The sequence below is a fragment of the Sturnus vulgaris genome, chromosome 7 (assembly GCF_052056855.1).
Source record: "Sturnus vulgaris isolate bStuVul1 chromosome 7, bStuVul1.hap1, whole genome shotgun sequence".
Taxonomy (NCBI): Eukaryota; Metazoa; Chordata; class Aves; order Passeriformes; family Sturnidae; genus Sturnus; species Sturnus vulgaris.
In genome coordinates this window covers 11438786-11466308 of record NC_142249.1, presented here as the reverse complement: position 1 = coordinate 11466308, position 27523 = coordinate 11438786, and the positions used below count along the sequence as shown (strand labels likewise).

General features: G+C 47.7%; 1 protein-coding gene across 1 annotated transcript; it reads left to right on the top strand.

Moving 5' to 3' along the window:
- The first annotated feature begins 23820 nt into the window (after nt 1-23820).
- TSSK6 (testis specific serine kinase 6) lies at nt 23821-24729 on the top strand. Its single transcript, XM_014880903.2, has one exon. It carries the CDS (start codon nt 23821-23823, stop codon nt 24727-24729), a length of 909 nt encoding a protein of 302 aa, XP_014736389.1.
- Nucleotides 24730-27523: the final 2794 nt, after the last annotated feature.

Genomic DNA, 27523 nt, shown 5'->3' with positions numbered 1-27523 from the left:
TGCAAGTGGGACTTCACACTTCCCATCCCACTGCTGATCAACTGCAAAGATCATCCCAAGGATATTTCTACTGACAAGTAAGTCTGATATTTTTATGCATTTATTGATGCCTGGTTTTATGCCTTGTATCCCATTTTCATTGCCATATGTAAAACTTGGGGATTTCCTCCCCTCGCCCCCTCTGTGACATTCTTCCACAGGAATGTGATTCTTAGTACTGGGCATATCTAACAGGATCAGAGTCCCCTTTTCCCCAGCACATAGTTTCCCATCCTATTATATTTATGCCTTTGCTTGACTTTCTCTGCCAGCACATTTGTTGTGAGAATAACAGCCCTTGGGGGCAGATAGTTCTTATATTTTCTTCATGCCTAAAATAATTGTACCTACTTATTAAAAACCTCACTGACAGTATGATACAATAACCTTTGTGATTTATTTATCTTTCAGTGAGCTTTAGAGAGAGCTACAGCCTCTTTTCCAACTTTGTGCTGTATAGTCCATCATCAAATGCAGTGCTGCGCTCTGATGTTTGCAACATCCTACAACAAGAAATTGGTCTTTGAATTACATTTATTCTGCCCTTATCTAGTTGATTTACCGGTTCCTCAAATATTTGCTACCTTATACTATCTTAATTGAAGATTCCTCCTGCCTATATTTCCTTTCTCTGCTGTTCTACAGAGAGCAACACTCTCCAAACAGCACGTTTATGCTGTCTTCCCCATTTTCTGTGTACGCCACCATTCCCACTTGTTTCCATCACTTTAGCCTTTAAAAACTCCAAGCAAAAAGATTTCAAGGGTACCAAAACCAGCTGGATTCTATGATGAGTTTTTCCTTTTCCCCAAGGAAAAGTTTGCTGCCTTCTGAAGGCACAAGCAAAACATTCATAGGCAGTAAGGAACCTCCTTAAGATCCCTTGTCCTTGCCTTGTTCTTGCCCAGTATTTTTCTGTTAACTTGGCATGCAAGGCAGAAGGTGCTGCTGATTCCAGACCTCTGCCCTGCAGCGTCTCAGCTCTCACAGAGCCCAGCCTGGAAAGCAGGAAGAGCCCCAGCAGAGACAAGGTTTTCCCAGGCAAACAATGAAGCTTTGCTAGCTCAGCCCTGCTATCAGTTGGATCTGTACCTGTGAATGAAAAGCAGATGAAAAGATGTACAAATTTAATCTGCTGGATGGTGTTTGTTTTTTCAGTCAGGTAACTGGAGTATGGGATCTCGCATCACAGAGCAGGCTAACAACCCCAGAGTGTAAGCAAGCAGTAGCAAAAAGCAAAACAGAAAAGGAACAGGTTCTTCCAGAAAAATACCAAACAGAAAAGGCAATTCCTAACTACATTAGAGGCAGACACACATGAAGCTGGTACAACTCAAGGGCAAAACTTCACTTTATGATCTCTCCTGCACCATACCAACCTCTTACATAAAGTAGAATTTATTGGCAAGGATTTACACAAATTAATTCTAAGCATTCCTTTGATTGGTTTAACCCTTCTAGGTTTTTGAATCTCTCACTGTCTCCTGTTTATCTGCAAAAGGAAGAAGGGACATGGAGCACCTGATTAGCTCCTCACAATACCACAGTGTGTGGCATGGCACATGATAGCACTCTTTTTTTTTTTTTCTAGTACCTGTTAAACTTTCCCAGGGCTACTAACAATTTGCAGCTAAATTTAGAAGCCTCCTTCCAATTAAAAAAAAAAAAATCCAGAACTACGTATTGTTGGATTTTTTTTATTATATCCAAAGAAGGCAACTAATAATGACCGCAAATGGGAAAGCTTTGCCTGAAGTTGCTAATAATATTCTATCATCTTATCTTTAAATTCTTTTTTGTGGATTAGAGATGCTAATAATTATGAATCCCCCCAGCTTCATTTTATCTAGTACAGTAATATAATCAAAATCATTCTGCTCTAAACTCTCTATAGCAAATCCTCTTTTTAAAGCCCTTTTTCAACGTTCTCCCTCATTTTAATTTCCTTTGCTGCTGCTTATTATGCTAAAGCCTGGCATCTGAAAACTGAACTGTGGCATTAACCATTTTTTCAGCACAGACCATACCTATTCTTTCTGGATATTAATGCTGTAAGTATATTTTTAAACACCAGGCTGCCTGCAGTGAATGCCTTGCATTCCCATTGTGTTACTGTAAATACCATTATTATGAAGAAATGATTGACTTTGTTTAACGTACTGTTCAAATAGTCTGCAGAGATGTCTGTGGTGCCAGTGTCATTCTCTTGCTTTAATTATAATTTTAATCATCCGTGATCTTCCATTTGTTTGTGCAGTAAGATAATTATTTTTTTCTATCACAAAGCACTGAAACGATGTCTTATTATTATTTTTTATTATTGATTTGCACTACACTCCTGCTCACTCACTCTGCTAGGTCCTGTGTTTCCAATGCTGCTCCTAAAAACCCACCATCTAATGGTACATCCTAAAATGGCCTGCTGCATCCTAAACCCCACCTAATTCCTTTTGCCTCTTGCCCTGTGCTCATTAGCAGGGTGTTTGCTGACTCCTTTAGGTTTGGGCTTGCTACACCCACCTGTAGGGCAGGGAACAGTTCAGTACAACCCACAGCTCTGCCCTATCTGTGCCCCGTGGCCAATAACCCACATCAGCTGTCCTTCCCTGCTTGTGGCAGACTGTACCCTTTGCCTCCAGCTCTGCAGATTCCCACAAGAAGGGAGCTGGAAGAGCAAGGAGCCCAATCTCCTGTGACATGTCTGCCTTGAACACTGCTTCCATACTATCTTTGGCAGGCACATGCAGGGGGGCTTGCATCTGCTCTGCCACCACGATGTGACACCAGTCCTGAGACAGCAGAGTGGGGCAATGCACCTCTTTATCACACAGCAAGCTCACCTCAGGCTGCAGCAGAGCACACAAAGGTTGTGAAGAACCAACATGAGGTCACTCCAAGCCCACTGGAAGCTCTGACTCTCATCCCGACCACAGGCACAGCAAGGTATCAGTCACCCAGGTGGGGGAGTCTACCTTTTTAAGCAGGTTTATCCTAAAGTAAGGTTATAGCTTTATTTCTAATTGAACACCCAGGCATGCAAGGGGAAGCACTGAAGCCCTGTTAGCAGCTCCCCTCTGTGAAGCACAAGACCCTGTGTGTAATTATAAACTACTCAACTATGGAATGTCAAAAATAGCAGAAAACACGGGATTTGTAGGATTTGCTGTATTAGTTCCTCAGAAGGAGATTCACTGATAGGTTTTGACAAAAGCTGTCTTCCCCTGAATATAAATGTCAGGCTGCAATCAGCAGATCCCTGCTAGCACAGGCACACGTATGGGGGCACAGGCAGGCGGCCACCAAGGCTCCCTGCAGAGGCACAGCACAGGAACCTGCAGCACCTCTGGGCTGGCTTTGGGGGCTCAGCATTTCCAGTCTGCATGTGCCACACACATACAGGTGTGTGCTCATCCAAGACTCTGAGAGCACCTTCATGCAGGTTAAAAAGCAGCCTGAGAAGAACACGTCTCAAATCGGAATGCAGAAAATCTGGAAAACACCTTAAAACTCATACTAGGCTGACTGAGCCTACTGCTCCCCACAGCCTGAACTCGAGGAGGGACATGAAAGACTCCCGGGCTCTTTCCCAAATCTCTGCTGCTGCAGACTTCCTGGCAGGCTGCACCTGGGCAAGGGAAACATGAGTGATTGTAGGGAGCAATACCAGGGCTGCAGAACTCGACCCCCTAGTCTGCTCAGCCACCTGCAAGACGTACCAGCTCACCTGCCTGTGCTCATCTGGGAAGTCAGGAAAAAAATAACTCCCAACTGATTATCTGATTAGTCTTTGAATGCCTGTGCACCCTAGAGAGCCTGCAGGTCTTCTGCAGGAGCCAGAAAATAAATATTACTTAGAAACAATTAAAGAGATGCTTAGGCTGTGATGCTGGATTCATTTTTTTTTTACAAAAATCCTCAAGCACGGCAGGTATTTGGGCATTGATTGTTAGTTCATGTCCACACCTGGAAACGCGGCAAATTTCTGTTACTTTTTTGCTCCTGTAATTTCAACGAACAGGTGTTAGACGTGCTGCGGTGTCACTTGATATTCTGCTTTTCTCTTTTTATCTGTTTTTGTCTGCAGGTTTCTTAACTCGGTATAAAGGGTTTCTCATCCTCCAGCGGGCTGCTGGCAGCTGCCTGCCCTCTCCTGGCAGCCTGGGGCTGCGGAGAAGGGACTTGCCCATCGGGAGCCATTGGTTTCATGCAGAGCCAGGGACCCAAACCAGATCTACACAAAGGTTCTCACAAGCTGCAGTTCGTGCTGGAATTTTCCAGTGATGGATTAATCTTGTGATGTGAACTGTACCAGAATACTACGCTTTCAAATGTACCTGAAATAACATAAATGTTACAGCAACTCTAGAGCACAGAAAGGTAGAATCAGAGCAAGGGGAGAGGGGCTTTTCTGGTATTTCTTGTATTTTACATCCAACAGCAAATAACGTCCATTTCCAGGACAGCTGTACCACTGACATAAATACAAGGTACATTAAGTACACCCACCAGAGGTAAATATGCTCCCCAGGCAGCTACAAAGCAAGCATTAAACTAGGGCTAAACACACTGAGCATGTCTTCACCTGTCTGACATGGGCAGCAGGCACCAGAGCGACCTGAAAAAAAAGCAGAAGCTGCAGATGGAATAAAGATCTCACCGCCATCAAAACCTGGGGCAAGGTCGTGGCGTGGGGGGGCTCAATCTGCCCTCTTTTAGTTTAGAGCCATAACCCCTTATCTTGTCACAACAGGCTCTGCTAAAATTGCTGTTCTCATTCTTCTTACAGGCCCCCTTTACATACTGGAAGGCTGCAACGAGGTCTCCCCAGAGTATTCTCTTCTCCATGCTGAACAATCCCAGCTCTCTTACCCCGTCCCCATTGGAGAGGTGCTCCACACTTCAGACTCCCTAAGTGGCTCTCTCAAACTTTCCTCGGAGAGGAAATGCTGTTCTCTAGCATTCCTTCCAAATGACAGCAAAGCTGAATCAGATATGACTTAGAGAGATGACTATTAGCTTCCCAACAGTCCTGCCATTCCTTTTAAAGGCCACCCAGAACAATCATCTCCTTTCCTTTGCCTAGGTGGAAGACTAATTAGCACCCAAACCACCGAGGCATATGTTGAGAGAATGCTGTGGTTGTGAGAGCCACACACTCCTCAGCTTCCATTTCACACTGCCTATCCAGAGAGATGAAATCATTCTCACTACATGCTTGAATTCACATATCATCCTCAAATCAGTTTGACTTCACATGGCTATTGCCAGGGAGCAGCCTGTGCCTCCTCCTGACTGACACTAGGGCTGGAGCAGAAATAAGCTAACTTAGAACAACCCTTGTCTACCTTTTGCATTGCAGTCTCTTTGTTTTGATAGAACCATAGCACGGCTTGGGTTGACAGGGCCTTAAACACCACCTAGTTCCAACCTCCCTGCCATGGGCAGGGACACTTTCCACTAGACCAGGTTGCTCAGAGCCCCATCCAACCTGGCTTTGAACACTTCCAGGGACTGGGCATCCACAGTTTCCCTGCCAGAGCCTCACCACCCTCACAGGGAAGAATTTCTTTCTAATATCTAAGCTAAACCTACTCCCTTTTCTGCAGAGGTTGTACTTTTGCATTAAATACTGTCTTCCTTTTAACACTGCCCAGCTGGATTTAGCACTGTATAAAATTATTATTGCCTTAATTGTACAAAAAGCAGCAGCAGCCAGTGCTTAGGAGTGATACACCATCATCCTCTTGTCTCTCTTGCAATACACGAATTAAAAGCCGATTCAGGCACAGGTAAAAGGCTAACACCAATTCCCCAGCGGGGAGAGGAGGGAATGCTCGTCTGGAATTGAAGAAGACAAGGGGCAGTTGTGGGGCTAGAGCAGAGCACCACGTAGATATCTGCACCGTGCCTTCTGCATTTTGCCTGCTCCAGCCCAACAGCATCATCCCCTCACCCACTTCTGTTCTGGAGGCTGGCACCTGAGGGGACAGTGATGATCAGCTCCTATTAGTGCTGCCAAGCCACTTAGCATCACAGGATCTCATTTACCAGCTCCCCACAGGGGTCCAGCACGGGCTGAGGGGCAGGCAGGAATGTCTGGAGCCAGCACTGCCATTCCTGTAGCTCTGCACCTCCACACTCTGCAGGGAGCAGACTCAGCCTCAAGTCCCTGAGCTCTTTCTTTCACGTAAGACTGTCCACAGCCTCAGGAAACAAGAAAGCTATATGAAATATTATGCTTCAGAGCTTGAATAGGGTTCAGCTGGCTGAGAACAAGCTTCAGTGCCTGTTCCAAAGTCTGTGAAGCTGATGGCAATGCAGAGACTCTCCCTGACTTCAGGGAGATGAAGTCCCAAGGGAAGAGCAGGTTGATCACTGACCTTGCTTGCTGTGCAGCACAGGCTGAGAAAGGGACCTGTAGCACAAATCTCTTTGGTGCATAAAGTTACAAGTGAGTCCCCTGATGCTGCAGATGCTACAGGAAAGGTGAGCACGAGGTCTGGGTCGCCCAGGGTTTTTTGCTGTTTGGATTTTGCTGGAAGCTGCTGTTACACAGAGACTGCTTTGCTGATCTGCTTTTGCCCAAGTGCTTTGCTTCAGACTCACTTAATTCAGTTAACAAACAAATTCCAAACTCACACAAATTCTTGGCATTTCAGAGCATTCCCATGCTCATCTGTATCCTTGCTAATATTTGCCCATTTTCTTCCCTCTGTCCCCAGCCTCTTCACTGCTATCAAAGCTATCTCGTCACATTCTTTCCTTAGGCTCACAAACAGGCAGCATCCTTTCTTGTTGCCCCCCACAGAATACCAAGATATAAAGGACAAACTGCAGTGCCGATACAAGTATCAAATTAGCAACAACAAACAGGAGCAACACCCTTCATACAGAACTTTTCATGAGAAAGCCCAGGGACAAAACACCGTTTCTCACCACACACAGCCCCCCAGGCTTCGTCAGCAATCCCTGTTTTTCCAGTCCCTGACTGAAGAAGCAGGCTCTGAGCACTCTGACTCTCAGCTGTGCATCGAGAGCAGAGAATAGCAAAGCAGATCACACAGCATCAAGACAGAGGCTGGGCAGGGCAAGGACTTCCATCACCCAAATTTTAATAATTATCTAAGTGGAGGCTGTCCTCCACTGCTGGGGTGGGCTAAGGAGGTACATAAAACGAAAAAAAAAAAAAAAAAAGCCCTGTTCACAGAATATTATTCATGCTAGCCTAACATCTGTTACTTTTTAAGTAGGTGCTTAAAGAGGGTTGTCAGGCCACACAGTTACTCTTTATTAAAATCCTGTAGGTCAATAGGGGAATAACTACTCTTTATTGAATGGATAAATTATACATACTAACAAAAATTCATCATAACTGAAAAGCGAGGGGCTCTTTTCTCCAGCTCTCGCAATATCTTTTAGCGTCCTGTGTAATACACAGTGCGTGTGGTTTCCATTATGGAAAAAATGGTTTGTTGACTGTGACAGGCTCTAATTAGACTCTAATACAAAGCAGGGCCAGTGTAACACTTGGTGTTCATGCACTGTGCATCACAATGGGATCTCAGTCTTGTTGCCTGTTCCTTCTGCCTCCCATAATGACCATCATTAACAACTAGAATGGGTAAAGGCCTTTTCTTTGCATGTAGTCAGTCTACATATTCTATAAAAAGGAAGTGATGTTACACTGACCTTACCAAACATGAATGGAGCTAAGAAGTGAGCTTCTTTCTTACATTGTATTTGATCATGACCTGGGCAACGCAGAAATTCAAAAGAGGGGAGAAATGACAAGGTCACACTGGAGAAAGTATTGCTCTGTAAAACCAATTTTTAAAAAAATAGCTGTGTATTTCCTGGACTGGAGAGAGCTATTTGCATACTCGGGTGCAAGAGGCTGCAGCAGCCAGCACAGGAGATGTTAAAAAGAGACCTGCACGTGGAAGGAAGCACCAGCACACTGGGTGCTATCTGAGCAGGGCTATTGTGATCCCTTCTGAAGAACTGGTGAGGAAGCTAGCAAGGAAAGGACTCTGGGGGGCTGTCACAGTGGCTGCACTAAGAAATAGTCCCTGGTGACAGAGCAGGGTGAAAGCTCTGGAAGGTCGTTTCCCATCCCTGGCTTTCTTTGCTTTCCTCTGCAAGCAGGTCCCATTCAGATGCTGTGATAAAGCAGGTTTCTCATCTGCATTTTCTAAAAGAGGCTGATGGTTTGCTTTTATAAAATTCTTTCCTATGACCTTGGCTGGAGAGAGCCCTCAAACTACTTCTGCTATTTGAAATGAACAATCAAAAGAAGACATTTTGGCAGTTCTCAGCCCATGCAGATCAGTGGCAGATACCCCATGGCTCCTAGGTTTCAGGTCCAGGGACTCAGCCTTTCAAGCAAGCCAGCTTGATATAAAAAACCCCACAGTATAGATAGGAAGCAGAACATTGCATGTGTCTAATTACTGCTCCTCTGCTGCCCCAACAATTAAGGGCAATGCTAAACAATCTGCGGGCTGTCACCCTCATGCCCCGGCTGTGTGTTCTGAAGGGTTCATTTCACACTCAGGGGGGCACGTGGCACAGGAGGAAACAAAGACCCCTATTTTTTTCCTAGGCAGTGACTGACTGCTTGTGAAAGCCCATGCAGCAGCTTGTTACAGCCTCTGTCAGTGACAATGCTGCCAGACATCCACAAGAGACAGGCAAACATCCCAAAGGTCTGCAGAAAATAAAGCCAGTCACCAGGGCTAGGATTTTCCAAGGGAGATTAAGTGGGACAACCTTACTGAAGAGTGGACCTAAAACACTGTGAATATTGCCGTCTTGCTGTGACCCTCTTAACTGAAATGTGACTTAGAATAGACCTGACAACCCCACGTGTGATCCAGAATGGGTTCATGCAACGCAAGGCGCTGTTATTGCCTCCCATTAAGAAGATGCCCTGCCTCTCACAGCCTGACCGCAGGCAAGGTGTGCTGTGAATGAGAGGGGCTGAGCCAAGAGCTCCCGGGCACAGACCTCGGGAAAGAACCAGCAGAGAGCCTTGCAGGAGGATGGATGAGATGTATTTTCCATTGAAAAACCTCCCCTCTTTGTTCGAGGAAATCTTAAGTGGTTTCATTTCTCTGCTGCAAACAATTCATTTCCTCCTCCTTCTAGCACAAGGGATTTTAGGCAGAGCAGTAACCTCAGAGAGAGGCCACCTCTGAAACACCTACGTGCACCACTCACTCCTGGCTGCCTCAGAAACGCTGGTTTGCTGCTTGACCTATTTCTGGCTTCAGCAAAGGAGAAGAAAAACAACCCGCCATTGATTTTGCAAGTAGTTCTACAGAATAGACCAGTCCAAGCCCCATGTTTATTTTGCTTCCCAGGGATATGTCAGAGAAGTCACTGGAGAAGTTACAGAGATTTAGAACAGGAGATAAAGAGAACTTGTTTTCAGTTCAAGAGGTTGATGCTCCTAAAGCTACCTACCTGCCCCAGATTCACCCTTCCTACAAGAGTTTGGTAGAAAAAGAAAACTTATAAATGCCAAACCCTGTGAATTACAAAGTGGCTCTGATTCCCCGAAGGAAGGGTGTAGAGCAGGCTCTTAAAGACAGCTGATAAATGATAATCCTCCACACAGGCTGCCAGCATGAATCATGGCCACAAACATCCTTTCAGAACAGCCCCTTCCCCTGCCCTCGCTGCCACCCCAGCCCAGCCAGCTTTTCTCTCTGTGGCCAAGGGGGATGAGTCCTCCCTTTGCCCATCCTGCAGCAGCTGGGATGTCCTCCACTGGAAAGCTGCTCTTTGCTAACTAGAGAGAAGCTGCTCCCAGCTCCTGGATAGGCAATCAAATGGAAATCTGCAGCAGCAGCAGCAGCTGTTTTGCCCAGCAGGAGACTCTGTGCAGGGAGAAATGCTGCACAGGAGGGTGCTGCAGTTGGGAACATTGACCTCTGCAGGCTCCCACCCATGCTGGATGCAGGTCTGCAGGGAGCAGACATCACTTCTGGCAGGTCTCCACCAAAGGCTCTAAGGGGTTTTTAATGCTCAGGTTTGTGATGGGTAGAGGCAGCACAGCAAAGGCTGCCTAAGGTACTGTTCCCCAGGCAGAGGCAGCACAGCAAGGAATTGCTTTTACATCAGGTGTCACTCGTTGGGGTCTTGGGCATTAGCTGAGATCACAGCAGCATTGGCAGCAGTCACCTTAGAAATTAAACAGGTGACATCTGCCCACGCACAGGCACGTCAAAGGCGAGGCAGGAGGCAACACCATAACAACACCCAGCAGCTGATTTTTTTGTTAGCACAACATGAACACAAGAACAGACAGGCTGGGCAAGAGATTTTTCCAGTGCCCTTCCCTGTCCCTTGCAGTAACCTCATGGAATCACAGACTACCCTGAGCTGAAAGGAACCCACAGGATTCATTAAGCCCAGCTCCTGGCTCTCCACAGAACAACCCCAAAAATCACATCCTGCATCTCACAGACTGGGAAAGCACCCAGCAAAGTTTCCCCAGAGCATTTTACCTGAGGGTTTGAGGAACTGAAGCCTCCCTCCAACACTTGTGGCAGAGGGCTGGAAATGCCAAGGTGCCCACACAAGTCCTGTGCTAGGAAGCATGGAAGTGAAATGCCCTTTGAGGCTGCTCCAAGAAGAAGATCTGGGGTTCAGAGCTCCAAGGAAGCCTTGTGAAATGGCCCCATGGTGAGGAGTGCCTCTGGGAAGTGTGCAGGAGGGACAGGCACCAGGACAAGGGTAATTCTGCCCACCCAGGGCCCTGCAAATCTCCTGGCTCAGCAGCTCCAGGTGAGGGGGTGTCCAGGCAGGCACAGGAGAGGGAGCTGCAGGATGCTCTGCTCCTGTTCCCATGTCTGCCTCAGCAACATCCACCATCCCATTGCCCATGGTTAACATAAGGAGGCTTGAAAGAAGCAGGAAAAAGCTGCTCAGTTTGTGATGAAAGAGGCTGTAAATCATGCATGCCAGGGACAAGGGGACAGGACAATCAGCTGTCGTTAATGAAGTGCTGGGTAAGAGAGATGAGGAGGCAAAACACTGCACTCTCACCTGGCTCCTGCAATTATGCACCCAGAAGAAGTAAGCATAATTAATTAAACAGAGACACCTATTTTTGGAGTTAGGAAGATACAGGAAGAGTGCCTGAAAATCAGATGCTCCTAAAGGAGAGTGGGGAAAGGGGCTGGAGAGCAAATGCCTGGAAAGCACCAGCAGTGGCTTGCTGTGCTCTCCTGAGCAATGCCTGACCAGGAGGACATCTCCCATCTGGAGTCAGACAGCACAGAGAGAATCCACTAACTCTGTCAGCAGAATAATTGAAGATTTCATAATCCAGGGCCTTTTCCCATGCCTGAGGACAAACTGCTTGATCAGCACCTTGCAGTCAAGCCTGAGCTATCAGATATGTTTGGTATTCTGAGAGGTGAGGAGGAATTTCTGAAGGGCTGGAGAAACAGCAGTTTCTCCCTAGCCAGAGGCTGTGTCTGCCAGTAAGGAGACAAAAGAACATCCAAACTGAAAACAAGGCAGCTAGGTGGGAAATTCCCCTCATTATAAGTATAAGGAGGATTTTCCTAATGGGAGGACTCAGGAAAAGAGATACAAAAAGTCCTCATCTCCTAAACAGACTTTTTCCTCAGCAATTCAGACCCAGAAACTCCCCTTCAAATATTCCTTCTCAGAAACTGAGGCTGTAAAATCTGCAAAGAGATGCTGCGTTTCACTGAGGAATGCAAAAAACCTACCAAAAGGGATGCTAGAAGGAGAGAGAGCCGCCACCAGGTGCCTCTCTAATGAAAACCTGGTTGCACATAATCCCAGCCTGACCAGATCATTTGGGGGGGTTTTAGTCAGGGGTGGTGCTTCCTTGCTCACTGGCTCTCAGGGACATTCTCAGCTGGTGCCACACCAATTCCTCACACACAGGTCACACAGGGAAGTAATCTGTCTGTGATAGCGGTCTGATTTAGTCATTGCTGCTGTGCAACATGCATGGGAAACCACTCGAGGAGCTGGTAAATGACAAAGACCTGAAGCATCTCTGCATGACCACTGCCCTATCTCCTTTGGGACCAGCCAGCCTTGGGAACAGTTAGACCCAGCAGTGTCCCAGAAGTGATGGGCTGTGCCCAGATGTGCATAGGGAATAACTAATTTCTGTTACTTAGGTGAAATGAATCACGGGGGTGCCCAGGGACCCTTCCTGCAGTGGGTGTAAGTTACCCCCCACACCTCCCCTGCCAGACCCCACCCCTCGTTCCTCTCTACGGCCTCATCCATCAGCCCTGCCTTACACAGTGACTAAGACAACCAGTTTCTCAGGCTGTGCTGCAGTTCCCATGTAGGGCAGGAGGACCCCAGAGTCTCTTTCATGTCTGCATCCTACAGCAAAAAGAAAAATCTGTGGAGTGATAAGATGAGAAAGTTGTTATCAGTCGTTTCTGTGACTGCAGACACTGCCTTCCCAGCACTGTGGTTGCTTTTCCTCTGGTGCTGACAAAAGCTCCAAGGCTATTTTTTTCCTTAGGATTGGAAATAAATCACTCCAATCAGTTGCTTTTCTTGAGGCGCTACAAAACAAACTACAGTGGAAATGTTATCGCTGGTAACAGATTTAGCCTGCGGGACCATGTGCTCATTTAAATTTTAACATTTAAAAATAGTTTCTGAGGGTACCATGTAAATACATGGTATGGCCAGCACAAGCAGATAGAAATTGAGTGAAGTTACCTGGCTGGAAGTTATTTATTCCTGCCTCTGACAGTTACTGCTGAAACCCTGCCTCATCACTCCTGCTGTACATTCAGGACTCTGGAGTGACTTGGAGAAGGAAGAGCACACAGAAGACAATGCCACCTAAATGATCACACAGCTGCCTCTCTCTATCACACCTACCTGCCAGAGAGATATCTGGGAGAAATAAAACATTTTCTGTCTTGACAAACAGGCCGTGCCCGATTCCCACCACTGCCAGAATTCCAGCAGTGCCTAAAAGCCCAGAGGTGTCATCTTGGCACTTCTGCTTAGCTTGCTACCATTGCAACCTGCTGATATAGGCTTGGTAGGTCAGCAGAAGAGGGGGGTGGAAGTTGAACACATTTCCTTCTCAAAAAAAAAGAAAAAAAATGAGTTGTTTTCTCTGAAATCTATATTAAGAAACCCACTGGGAGGTGGGAAGATAGTTGCACAAGAGAGGCTTTTCTGTGCTTCAAATTCAAAGCCTGCTCCTGAGCCAGAGCCTGCATCCTGGAGGCAAAGGCAATGCTGCTTTTCTCTCCAAGTGCCCTGGCAGCAGCTGCAGGAGCAGACCCTGCCACACTCACCCCAGCCCCATGCCCTGCCCCACTGACTGCAGGGCATGGCTCGGCTTTACTCCCCACGCCCTCCCAAGGCTCACAGGCTGACCAGAACCACACAGATTTAAGCCATGTCCCTGGCAGCACCTATCCTTCCTCCAGGTGCCAAGACCTTGCCCTGCAAGACCACCACAGCCTCCCAAAAACCAGGTTTTCCCTCCTCTTCCCTTGTCCTGCTTCTCTCCTAAAACACAGTTGCTTTTCTAAAATACTCAGCTGGAATCCTGCCTGGCACAAGCCAGCTCAGGCCACACAATTCAATCTCACTGAATTTACAGCAATCTGAGAGCAGGATCCAGTGAGTGGCAATTAAACAACTTGTGCCCTTAAACAGAGCTGCTGAGCAGCAAAGCAAAAGCAGGCAAAGCCTTTATACAGGCTGAGGCCAAGCAAGAGCCAAGGAAACAAAGGCAGCACAGGAGAGATGCTGTGTCCTACCTTCTCAGAGCTTAGAAAGAAAGCAGGGATTTAGGGAGAGCAGCTGTTGCTTTTGCAAGCTAAAAGCTTCAGCACACACAGCAAGGTGTGCTCAGAAATACAAGGTTTTCTCCCCCCACCCTGGCTAACAAAGGGTGCTGACCCAGGGAAACAGAAAGAGACGTGTCCCAGCATTTTCCAGCTGCACCAGTGGGACAGACATTTTCACACCACAACATTTTTTGCCCCATGCTCCATCTTTCCAACTGACTGTGCTGTCTGGTGTAGCTGGGTGATGTCCAAGGGCTGCCCTGTGAAGCATTACCTGTAGGGACATAATGGCATGAGAAAAGGAAAGGGGAAAAGCAGCAACAGGAAAGACTGACTAGAAGAGCCCAGAACAAGATCTTAGGCCTGGCATTTAGCAAAATTCTGTTTCTGATGTGGAGCAACCTAGATCTAGAAAGAAAAAAACCCAAAAGCTAGGAAAGCCCTCAGCATCAATCTTGGAGTCTGGCTTTGCAGAAAAATCAGCTTTTAGGGTCATGGACTCAGTTGCCAGGTGGCACATCTTTTTCAACTGAATCCTCTCCTCACCACAGACAGGCTTTCTGCCAAATTTGGTAAAAAAGAAAAAAAAAAATCAAACAAAATAAAACCAACCCCCAAAACTACTCATGCAGGAAAAACTGTCACAAACACAAAGGCTTGTCATGTCATATTTTCCTTAAAACAGAGGGATTTTTTCATAACCCCACAAGCATGAGGAATCAGGGAAATTATAGGTCTGTATTATAAAAGTTAAAATAATCAGTTTGTTCCAAAGAATCATTAAGGCTGGAAAGACCTCCAAGAGCATCATGTCCAACCTTTGACCAAATACCACCATGCCCACTAATCCACATTGTGAAGTGCCATGTCTGCTCAGTGTTTGAACACTTCCAGACTCCACCACTTCCCAGGGGAGCCTGTTACAATATATAACCATTCTTGTGTGGTAATTATGTTCAGACAGACACAACTAACACTAACACCAATCTTTTATTAAAAACTTCTTTTCTCTCTTCTGCCTGTCCTTCACACAGCATCTTCTTACCTTGTCTGTCCCTTACACAGCCACATGTCCCTTCCTCCTCACAGCAGCACACTCTGGGTCTCCAACTCCACCTTACTCTCAACTCTCTAACCCACTCTTTTATAACCCCATCCTCATTGGGCAGGCAAGGCTGTCTCCACTCCTCAGCAATCAGCACAGCTGTAATTCTATTCTATTCTATTCTATTCTATTCTATTCTATTCTATTCTATTCTATTCTATTCTCCTGCACCCTTGCAGTGCAGAAATTTTTGCTAATATCCAGCATGAACCTCCCTGGTGCTGCAGCTTGTGTTCTTTTTCCTCTTGTCCTGGCACCTTGAGCTGCCTGGGAGGAGAGCCCAATTTGTGAGTCAAGAGTGGCCACTACAGAGGCAAAGTATTTAGACTTAATCCTACATTCAGAGCATTAAGGGCATCAGTAGGGCCTCGAGAACCATATTAGCTTTGATACAGCTACAATTCCATAGGATCGTCCCAAATATTTGCTGGAAGTTGTGTTTTTATTCACATGTCGTTTCTTTTCCATGTTTGACAAAAGATGGCACTGCAAAATCTGCAGGGAAAGAGAGACTGGTGGCAGTGTCCCCTCTCCGGGCTGTTGGGGCAGTCAGCAGGGAATTGCCACGCTTACCCAAATCCTTATTTAATGCTTCACTCGTTCTTCACACTCCTGTACACGAGATGCAGACAGGTCTAGCAGCAGGACTCGAGCACTCTGTGAAGGAATACAAACACCAGCTAATTAAATCTATTGTTGAAACAATTTGTTTCTTGCTGGGGCCGAGTGATCTGACAGCGTTTAAGCAAGACAGGTTTAATTTCTGAGGGCAGACTGCCATCTTCACTCAGGAGCTCCTCACCCCAGTCACTTCAGATTCAAAGTGCAGATCTGCAACAGAGAAATAGCAATAAAATAAAAACCCAAACTCTGAACTGTTCTCCAGGAGGAGTATTGTTGAGTGGGAAAGTCCATGATTTAGCCAAGAATAAACAGCGGTGACAAGCAGCGAGATCCTCACACGAATCACACAGGTCTATTTCCAAGGAACACCTGCCCCCAAGAGGGCACTGTGATATTGTGTATTCCTCCTGACTTGGGCACTGGGAGATGATAAACATATATGTCATGGCATGGGAGCAGCCCAAACAGTGGGGTGAAGGAATTCCATCCCTCCAGCCCAGCCCAGCCCCACATCTGTCTTCTCCCTTCCATGGATTCTCTTCCCTTCCAGGGAAATCCACAAGCAGGAAAGCAGCACAAAGCCCAGTTTGCTGGACAGCAAAGCAGCCAGTGTAATAGCAGATGTGCTGGTGTGAGCAGGGCTGTTCTCACTCCCCACCAAACCACCCCTCCTTGGCAGCCGGCTGTGATAAGCCTCTGTTTCCTCAGCAGTTTTCCTCCCGGGGTCACAGGTAGCTTCTTGCTTGATTTCTCAGGCAGTTTCAGCTTCAAATACCATAAAGACCTGTGCAGTGAGGTGGTGGATGGAGTAAGCAGATGGTGTCTGCTCAGCAAACAGACCTCCAGACCCTGCCAGCTGCCTCCAGCCTTGTTCCCAAAGTGCCTGCCTGTCTCCCTCCCTCTTTGATATGCACACACCGACTATCTGCTCCAAGATCACCTCCTTCTGCCGCTTAGAACCTTTAGAATCTGGCCTTGCTATCTTCAAATCTCAGTCTGAGCTGTCTCATCACTCCTGGCAGCTCTGAAGCTCTCTTGTGAAGGTTTGCACGTCTGTCCCCTCCTTCAGTCCTCCCCGACCGGCTCATCCAGGGCTAACCAGACCTGTGGGAGAAGCCACTCCAGGGATTTGGGGAGCACCTTCTGCAAAGGCTTTGCCACATGACTCCACAGCACCTCACAAAATCAGCCACCGATTACATCCACACCACTTAAAAGCATTTAAACTTCTGCTTCAGAGCTCTAAAACTTTGCCATCGACTTCCCAACCCTGTGCACCAAAGGCTGCTCTAGCCTCATTATAGACCAGACTCTGCAGTCCCTAAATGTTGGGTCCCAGAAACCTGGGGCTTTTGAGCTTTCTGTGTTTTCTGGCACTGACCCCCTGGAAAACACTGCTTTTGACTTGAGGCCTTGGAGAAGGCTTCTAAATTTGAGTGATGGAGTTAAAATCACGGGTGTGTAGTTAAATAGAAGTGTGTGCTTTCACATGGTAAAGAGTTTTTAATTTGAGGGTTTTATAATATAGTAATAGGTATTAGACAAGACAAAAGATTTTGGGTGGTGTCTCTTTTGGTGTTTATCTTCCTTCTTCATGGTTTCAAGTAGTAGTTTCTGGTTAGTCAGTCAGTGTCACACTGAGGGTCATAGAAAGTTATTAAGTTAAAAGGATAAATAATATAAGTGTTAATTTTCTATTAGACAATTCCACTTTAGGAGACCTTGTAACAGCTGGATCTTTCTCCATTTTCCTCGCTTCTAGCAAGTAGCTAGTAGTGTTGTTGAACACTCTATACTTTTTAATAAGATTTAATAAACAACCAAGCCCAAACACAAGAAAATCTATTTGCTTTGTGCATTTGTTAATCCTAGCTCTAAGTAAAAGCAAAAGAAACTAAGACCAACCACTAATTAAGTGGTGCAAACTCCCACCACTGTTACACCTAAATGGCCACAAATTACTTATAATAGATGCCAGAAAACTAAATCCCTTTCTGAACACATCATGCTCTCCAGAGGCAGGTAAATAAATCAGTGTAAGGAGGAAAATGTTGTTCACTTGCAATAGTTAAACACAAAATGTTCACCTTTTTTTCTAGATTATATTTGGATTTAACGGACACAACTTGATGAAGTTGGGAGCTGAGGAGCTTTCCTCTCGACCCTCATTGCCACCCACTTCCAAATCCACTTCCACTAACCCAAGAGGCCCCTGCTGTGGCTTTTGAAACCTTTGCCTTGCTTGAATCCTCACCTGAAGCCCTCTCCCTCCTGTTGGGTGGCCAGCCATCAGTGGGGACAGACAGCAGGCACACAGACAATAAGCAAGTCACCAGCTGTGGGAGGCTTTTAATCTTTCAGCCTCAAAAGAGGGTTTCTGTGGATCCTAAAGCAACGAGAAGAGCAGAAACATGTTCCTTGCCTTCAGGTATGTGCAGCATGGAGCCCCAGTTCCCTCCCATGGCTTTGTCACCAGCTGCCCAGCACCAAAGGGGACCTCAGCAAGGTCTCTCTGGCATTGAGGAGCCTTGAGGAGGGGCAGGAAGAGCAGGCTTAGTGCTCCTCTTGTCCCAGCAGGCTGTCAGTGCTGCACAGCCCTTCCCTTTGGCCTGTGCTGCTGTTTTGGAGGGTCTCCCTGGTAAGCACTCAGGAATCAGCCACTCGAAGGCTGAGCCAAGTGTCTGGAACATGGGCCAGGAGAGAAGCAGCTTCCCAGTTTTCGGAAGGGAGGTGGTGGGAAGGAGCCTCTGGACAAAGATCCAGGAACATCAACACCTCCAGCCAGGAAAGGGTGTGGTGAGCTCCGAGGCTGAGTACCCCCTCTGCTCCCCTCTCTCTGCAGCCATGCCTGCCCCTCTCAGCAGGCATTCCAGTGCTAAATAGGAAAGCTTGCTTCCCTCTGCAGCTGGTTTTCCTTTGCTCTGACAAGCCAGGCACGACTTTCCACTTACTACAAGGATGGAGGTATATGATCTCACTTTGCTTCCTCTTTCCATAAGAATTTTGGTACAAAGCCTCTCAGAGACAGACCTGCCAAGAGTCTTCCTGCTCTTCCAGTAACTCATCACTGCCTGCTTAACCCATTTTGTCTCCCTCTCCACTCGAGTTTTTTGCCTTCAGGTTTGAGACTCTTGGCAGGTGCAGCCTGAAAGTGCCAGCTGCAAAATCCTCTTTCCAGAGCAGCCCATTATCCCTTCTGTCTTTCATCTCCTTTGGCACCTACTGAGGCACTCACAAGCTGCTCCAAGAGGTGGTAGTATAGCCTCTTGCCATGGATCTATTCCCTCTGATGGCTTACAAACCCATTTAATGTCCTTCACACAGTTTAAATTCTAATTTTCATGAAGAGATGTTTCTGGCACACGAGTGCCGGCCTCAGATTTCTCTTTGGTGTCTGAACAACCTTGGTTAATCAAGTGGATATCCACAGAGTTTGCTGCTTGGTGTTATTCCTCTCATCCTGCTGACTTTCCAGACCTTGTACTAGTCCCACACCCAGCTTCACCAGTTTTTTTCTGTTTGAAAAGAGGGGAAGGGCAAGATGTGATGGCAAACAGGGTCACAGCCACTTCTGAACACCAGGAATGGGAGGTCCCAAAACTCCTTATCTGCCAAAGGGATGAAAACCCCAACATAGCCTGAGTATCTGAAACAGACACCAACCTTGAAATGTGAGAGGGAAGAAAGCAGCAGCAAAGCCAGCACATTGCCCAGCAGAGCTTTCTGACTCCCTGTGACTCTGGTTTTCTCCCTCGTCTGCACTGCTGCTGGTGCCAGGGAGGAGCCACAGCACCATGGCCAAATTTAGGGTGCAGATACACAGCATCAGATGTTCAGGGACAAGGCTGTACCCTTGACTTCCCAGATGTGTTTCGACACCAGTGCCTAAAATAACCACCCAGGCATCTTTATTTTGCAGGAAAGGGTCTAGGACAATGACAGTGCTTCAGCTCCCGAGGTGATCATGGATTGATCATTGGTGATGCTTGGATTCACTATGCCTTTCATGGGATCTACCCCACTTTTCAGCTGCTCTGGTATCACACACACCAGTGATCAGTTACCACACTGAAGCATTCTTGGCAGTAAAGGGGCAAATAACATCACTATTGAAGTGAGAGTATTTGCCAAGTGTCATTTTTTTCGCTGGCTGTACCTTAGCTGGTGAGTGACTGCACCTCTTATGAGCTTGGCTTGTTCCCTTGGGTACTCATACCTAGAGGTTGTGCAGAATTTTCACCAGCCTTCTGCACCTGCAGCACCCAGATAGATGGAAAATAGTGCTGTGAGCAGCGTGCTTCTTCTCAGGTCAGCAGACTCTGTGAAAGTACAACAAATATACTTTTAAAATGAATAAAATAAAATACGGGATAAAATATAGAAAACTTTTGTTTGTCCATTGCTGGCAAGATCTTGGTAACTTCAGCATCTGCTGGGAAGAACTGTGGTTACTCTTTGTGCTATCTGTAATGACTTAGTAGAGCAAAAATGTTAGCATTGTTTTTACTTCTTGTGCAGACGTTTGCCCATTCCCATGTTCACAGGGTGCCAAGAAATAATGTCTGGTCATGGACTCGCCACAAATTGGACACCTAGGAATTCCTTGAACATTGCAGCCCTTGGGCAAAATATTTCTGCTTGTATGGAAATAGAGGTATTTAAAGAAATCCCTCTGCAAGTGCAGAGGTCATGCTGCACATTGTAACTTACAACGTCATGGCACAAGGTATAAAAATATGGTATGTTGTGGCTTCTTGGACGTCTGCATTCACAGGAGTTGTACTTTGCTGCACTTGTGCCAGCAGGACCCATGTAAAGCCCACCAGTGTCCACTCCCAAGTGCAGTTCCTGCCCCAGAGGTGTCAGTCTGCCATCAGATCAATGCCAGGCATCTGAGACTCTCACAGCCCTGCCCCCAGGGGTCGGGGGCAGCGGGTTCACAGGGAGAGGGGGCAGTTCCCAAAGCATGCATGATCTAATGGCCCTCCTTAGCTCCCTCGTTTGCCATATGCATCTCACTGGGATCTCAGTAATTGCACTGAAGCACTGCTGCCACGAGATTCAGCAAGAGAGCAGCACCACACAGGCACGTTATCACTGAGAAAAAAATCTGTGGGTGATGCAGAAAGAAAAAAATTATTCTGTTAGAAGTCGTGGCTCGTGTGTTCTTCTCCAGTCAAGGTGGCTGCACACATAAGGCTGCATCAGCTTCCCAGCAAGGCTGACTTACCTGGTGGTTCTTCAGGAGTTGATCAGTCCTTGGAAAAGGGATGGTCCTTCAGGAGCTGATCAGTTCTTTGGAAAAGGGATGGTCCTTCAGGAGCTGATCAGCCTCTTGGAAAAGGGATGGTCCTTCAGGAGGTGATCAGCCCCTTGGAAGAGGGACTAACTCCATGCCAGGCTGATGCACAATCGTGCCACCACAGTCAGAAACATCCCACAACAAAATCCCTGACAGTCAGCTCCAATAATTTATACCTCTGCAGACCAGCTCCCCCTGCTCACATGCCACACTTAACAAAACAGTAATTGCTGCCTGTTTTCTGATTGCTCTCATTAACAAAAGCAATGGAACAAGTCAGTTCTACAAGCACAGCTTTGATGCAAAAAATGCTCTAGAAAGCACAGAAGCTCAGTTTTTTTTTATACCTGTTGGTAGTGAGTACACTACTAAAGTATATCAGTGTGACCTAAATATTTATGCCACAGGTAGCAGTACTTGAGGTGCAGTGATTGAAAGGAAAAGGTTTTTGGGTGCATTTTTACACCAATAAATGTTGAGCTAGCAGCCAAGCCAAGCAAAAATCTGTTCCTCTGAGATCTAAGGACAGCACAGAAAGCTGAGCTCAGCTGCCATTCCTCCTCCTCTGCCTGGCAGTGCCCTGCCAAACCAAACCCTCTCATCCCAGCCTCTTGCTGCCTGCCTTTGGAGCTGTTTGCAGCATCCCAGGCCATGCTGCTGGCTGTGGGGCAGGACTCAGGGATGCACAGCAGTGATGCCTGCAGCCAAGGCAGCTCTCAGAGCTGCAGCCTGGAGTGTACAGGAGGGGGAGCGTTTGCTTCAATAGCTGCTCCCTCCCTGCGAACCCAGGGCTTGCTTCCCTGTCTCCTTCAAGCCCTCCCAGCCTCAGGGAGCTCCAGCACCATCTGACTGCACAAGGCTTTTTCTGGGCTCCCAGGAGGGCTTACTGAGACTGAAACTGCCCACTTCGGCCAAATTTGCAGAGAACTTCCCAATGCGACCTCGAGCAGATGAAGAATTACCAGCAGCACAGGACTCCTCTGCATTACTCCTTCCCATTGCAACCTGATTTGTAGCTGCCACTTTGGTTTTTCCACATCAGTGTGGACACTCCCTCTTTCTGGTTATGGTATTGTAGGGGCTTCAAAGGGGCTTCCCATAAGTCGGGATTTGCCTGTGGATTTTGGGAATGTGCCTGTGATGTGACTGCCCATTCCTATTCTAAAAGCCATTTTGAGCACCAGCCAAGCTCCTGTAGATATCTGCACATGTCCTTCTATTCCCAGGAGCAGCAGTGGTATTTTCCAGAGGTGCTTTGGTAGTAAGTGGTGAAGGGAAGCCTGGTCTATGCACTTTCCCCTCATAAAAATGCCCTCATTGGTTCAGTTGTGTTTGGCCATCTCAAAGTTCCCAGCTCCTCTGAAAAGGCCAGCTCAGATCCTCTGCTGAAGTCACTGTGGTTATGACTCAAGGGCTAAACTTGTCAGGAAATCATGCATGTCCAGCAAAATGGGTTTCTGCATCTGGCTGATTGCTAAGTGGGAATTCTTTGTGTTTAGCAATGTCAGTTTCTGAGCAGGGACATCTTGAAACGGCTTCTTGCTGATCCACTTCAGAAATAAGAAATTTGGGGGCATTTATTTGGAGGCCCAAACATGCCTGATGGTACTCCTGGTAGTATATGCCTGGCAACCACATTTCCCTGGCATGTTGAATTCCCACACTTCCAACTGGCCTGTAGAAATAACATCTGAAATGGGAAAGTGGTTTGGTTCAGACCCACAACCTCTAAGCAGATAAAACTCGACTTGGTGACTGCTTTACTTGCTCTTAGCTCAGCCTAAAGCTCCCCTGCAGCACCTAAGACCTATGTTTGCAGCTTTGAGCTATTTTAATTTCCTCAAAGTGACTTCAGAATACTCACAAGATGGACTCACAAGAAAGATTTCCTCTCATCTTCAGCTGATCACGATTCCTCTTTATAACTGACTAGCAAAATGAAACATATATTCAAAAATTAAAAATAGTGTTTGGGTTGGTGTTTTGGAAGATGGGGTTTTGTGGTCCTAGGCTTCTTTGTACAGCTGGAAAGGAAATGTGGGATCCATAGGGAGGACAGGATACTCGAGCAGCTTAAAAAAAACAGCACAAAGCAGAAACAACTGTTTGTGAAAGCCAAGGATGCGGCACCTGGAAGAAGGAGCTGACACTGGCCTGAGACACAGAGGGTGATGGGGGGAATGCCTTGTTCTACAGTGGGTGCTTGTGACCCAGCCCAGCTGCCCTCTGCTCAATTTGACTGCCACATTATGGCAACTAAGACTGACTAAAACCTTTCAAAATCCAAGTTACAGAAGGTCTCTGGAGGATCTCAGGCCTCCCTTCTCTGTAAGTCTCCAAAATATCATTTTGATAAAAACAGATAAAGAGCAATTCCGAGCTCAAGAAACCGAAAAGCTGTTTTTTCTTGAAAGATGCATTTGAAGTTCCCTGTCCATCCCACAAAAGGTCAGAAAGCCTCCCTAGTAATATAATAGCTCTGTGCACCACCACCAAAGAAGTAAATATTTATAGCCTGCTGAGGTGGTTCACAGTTAGTGCCAGTAGAAGCCACTCCCTTGTACCACTCCACGTAGTTAATGTAACTAATACCCTGCAGAAAACTGATGTAGGTCCCCAAATGGGTCTCTGACCCCAGAAAGTTGACATTTGAACTTCAATCCACACAGCCCTATGCTGAGAACTCAAGTGAAGAGTCTGAAACGGTAAAATCTCTAAAATACCCAACCCCAGCAGAGCTGTCCCCTGTGTGTGCGCAGGCATGCCAGGGACACCCATGAGCAGAGGGAACCAAGGAGACCTCCCATGTCACCTCCCAAAGGTCAGATGTTGTGTCACACACAACATTCCACCCATCACAATGCCCAGGTGGGGCATGGAAGCATGCAAGCTGGGGTTGCCATAAGTGAAGGTGAGCAGCCACCATGCACCAGACAATACAGCTTCCCAATGCCGGAGCGGAACACCAGCTCCCATTAAGCCCACCGGGAACACAGAGCATGCCAAAGTCTGACGGAGGAGAGAGGGTACTCAATGAGCTGGGCTACAAGCTGGGTCAGACCATAGGGGAGGGCAGCTTCTCCAAGGTGAAAGCAGCCACCTCCAACAAGCACAAGGGGCCCCTGGCTGTGAAGGTGGTGGACCGGCAGCGAGCGTCCCGAGCCGTCGTGTTCAAGTTTCTGCCTCGGGAGCTCTCCATCGTGCGCAGGATCCAGCACCCCAACATCGTGCGCGTCTTCGAGCTGATCGAGGTCTGCAACAAGAAGCTCTACATCGTGATGGAGGCCATGGACACCACCCTGCTGCAGATGCTGGAGAGCCTGGGGAAGCTGCCCTGCTCCCCCAACGCCCGCGACATCTTCGTGCAGGTGGTGAGGGCCGTGCGCTACCTGCACGACCGCAACCTGGTGCACCGGGACCTCAAGTGCGAGAACGTGCTGCTCTCGGCCGACGGCCGCCGCGCCAAGATCAGCGACTTCGGCTTCAGCAAGGAGCTCAAAGGGTACCCGGACCTGAGCACCACCTTCTGTGGGACGGCCGCCTTCGCTTCCCCGGAGGTGCTCATGGGCATCCCCTACGACGCCAAGAAATACGACATATGGAGCTTGGGGGTGATGCTCTACATGATGGTGGTCGGCAACGTTCCCTTTGATGACACCAACGTCCAGAGCATGCCCCAGCTGCAGAAGAAGGGGGTGACGTACCCAGAGGGGCTGCCCCCGCTGCCGGAGCCCTGCCAAGCCCTCATCACCCAGCTGCTGCAGTACACCCCATCCTCCCGGCCTGGCGCCGGGCAGATAGCCAAGAACCGCTGGCTGAATGGGGACATCTGAAGGAGACAGCCCTCCCTGAAGACTCTGGAAGAGCACTTTGGTGCAATAAAGACTGTCGTGAAAAAGCATTTCTGCAGCTTGTCGGTTGTTCTGAGGCCCAGGGGTGCCTGTGCGTGGAGCTGATTGCACTTCGGGCACCGGCAAGAGCGTGTGCTCCCAGGAGGTGGTCACATCCCAAAACAGCAGGCTGGGTTTGGAGACACGACAGCCGTGCAGAATTGCCAGGGCAGGGTGGTGAGGTGCAGCAGCACAGCCCATCGTGGTGCCTGCTCCATCAAACTGCTCCATAAAACTCTGGCACAGCCACCCCAATCCGCTCCTCCCCAGCCTCTGCTGCTGCATGCACAGGGACTATGGGAGGAGAGCTGCTCTCACAGGGCTCTTGGCTTCTCCTCAGCCTTGCTCACCACCAAACTCTATTGAGATGCCCATCTCCATCTTGAGCAGATGGGAGGGGAGAATCAGTGGTCCTGCAAATCACTGCTGCAGAGAAAATGTTGCATTTTTTGTGTGCCACTATTTCAAGCTCACAGTGATACTCACAGCCCAAAATCACGCTAGGATTTTTGCAGGCAGCTGGACAGTATTACCCAGCCAAAAGTTTTGATTTGCCTTTGAGATCCACACCTCACATGGAATATTTTTCAGATATTTATTCTCAGCAATATTTGAAATGTCTGCCAAAAGACACTTGCTGAGAAATGCCACTGGCCGTGGAGAACCTGAAAGAGAGAAGTGATAGAGGTATAAAAGAGAACCATTTTACTAACTCCTACTGACCAGCTTCAGTGTGGAAAATTACCAATTACTCTTAATGCAACCCCCAAAATCTTTTGTGGGTCCTTATGGGAAAGTCCTGCTTTAAAGGGTTAATTAAAGGTAGGAGCTATCATCTGAAATGTGCTTTCATGAGACATTTCAACCCACTCTAAACAATCTCCAGCTTCCACTGGAACTGAAGTCTAAGAGGAAATGTCCAGTTGGGTGGTTGGATGGTGATGGTGCCTCGTGAGCTGGCACAGCACAGCCTGTGGCCAGGCCATGTCTGACAGTAACAAACCAGAGCACATGGCTCTGCTGGAGGAGGTGGAAACGCCTTTCCCAAAGAAAACATTTTGGGTCTATTAAAACCAGCAGTTTAAGTAGAACGAGATGTGGCAGCAGAGCCAGCCCGAGGCTTTTCAGCGTGCAGGCTTCAGGGAGTTTTGCCACCCCCAGAAGGAAGATTTATTTTGTTCTTCTCACAGCTGCAAAATAAAACCTGCAGCAGCAAAATCCAAAGTAGACAGAGTAATGAGATACAAAGGGTGTCTTGTGGCCATCCAGGGCTTGGGAAGGATCAGGAAGGGGATGGGAAGGAAGGAGAGAAATCATAAGGATGTAGGAAGCAAGGAGGTGGACTTCAGGGTAGTGAAATTTTCAGCAAGGCTCAATTCTTCTTTTTCTACTCACCATAAACCCACCCTGTCAGTCTCATCCCAATCCATGCCCCATCACATCCAAGTACCTGCCCATCTCCATCTATTGCCTCCCTCCAGCCCTTGCTTGCCCCCAGGTACCTCTCCACAACCTGGGAAGCACAAACCTGGTGCTGCTGTATTGCCTCTCCTTTTGCTCTGTCTTAATCTTCTTTCCTTAAAGACAAAGCTAACACAATGGGGAGTCGTTCTAAAACCCAGACCCTATTAATCTCCCCTCAGCACCACATTCTCCTAAACGGTTGCATCTGTTGAGGACAGGAGCAGGGAGGGATGACTAATGCTTTGTGAGGCTGTAGCCCCTTGGGTGGCTTGGGAAAGCAGCTGGGGTTCAAGTGGGGAGAGGTTTGAAGGAGCCACAGGAGGCTCGTCAGGCTGCCCGCAGCCCTGGCCCTCTGCAGACAGATGGTGATCTCCCAGGGCCAGCACTAACGACCTCAGAGCCGTCCCCAGGCTGTGGAAAATAGTCCATTACACGTCTAATTATGCAAATTAAAAATAAAAATCGCAATTAAAGACCCTGAGCCAATTCTTATCTAATTTGTGCCGGTGGGATATCAGTTCTGAAGGAGGGCAGCAGCAGAGGCTTTGAGCAGGATGAGGCAGAGGCTCAGGGCTCTGCCAGCACCCCTCCTCTCCAGAGGCCTCTGCATGTGCTAAGCCTGCTGCTTCCCTAAGCTAATTTCCTCCCCAGGAGGGCAGAAATTTTTAACCTTTAACCTCTTTAACCTTCCTGAGGGGTGCACAGTGGATGGAAGTGCCCCTTCCCGGCTTGCTGGCAGATGAGCCCCACTATCCTGGCCACGAAGCACAGTGCCCTGTGTTTATGGGACAGCCCTTGGATTTAGAGCAAGTGTTGGAGGCACAAACAGCCACAATGGGTCACCAATGTGCTGATCAGTCCCTCCAGACTCATCCTGCATTGTAACTCTGTCCACCCCAGGCTGTGGAACAGCACCACTGTGGTGCAGTGCAATCTGAAAAGGAAAAGTCCTGTGTCATACCAGCACCAAATCAATAACTTTCCGTGGGGGACCTGACCACCAAGCAATCTACACGAGTAACTATGTGCTATTTAACCCTTCTCCAAGGATTAGGAGGTAAATTTTCAGGGCCTGTGTGAGGCAGCTGTGTGCTGTGCCAGCACCTGGCTGTGTTGGCTCATTGCACTGTGGTGTGAGCATTACCCCATCCACAGCCATTCCTGGCTGTCATGATGCCCTGTGTCACCCACAGGCTCACTGGAAGATCTTTCAGATTTTTAGATATGTGTCTTGAAATCAGTTAGAGCGACTCTTTAAAGGACATTCAGCAAA

Excerpts from the sequence above, each read along its gene's own strand:
- TSSK6 (XM_014880903.2), top strand. The coding sequence starts at position 23,821 with ATGCACCAGACAATACAGCTTCCCAATGCCGGAGCGGAACACCAGCTC.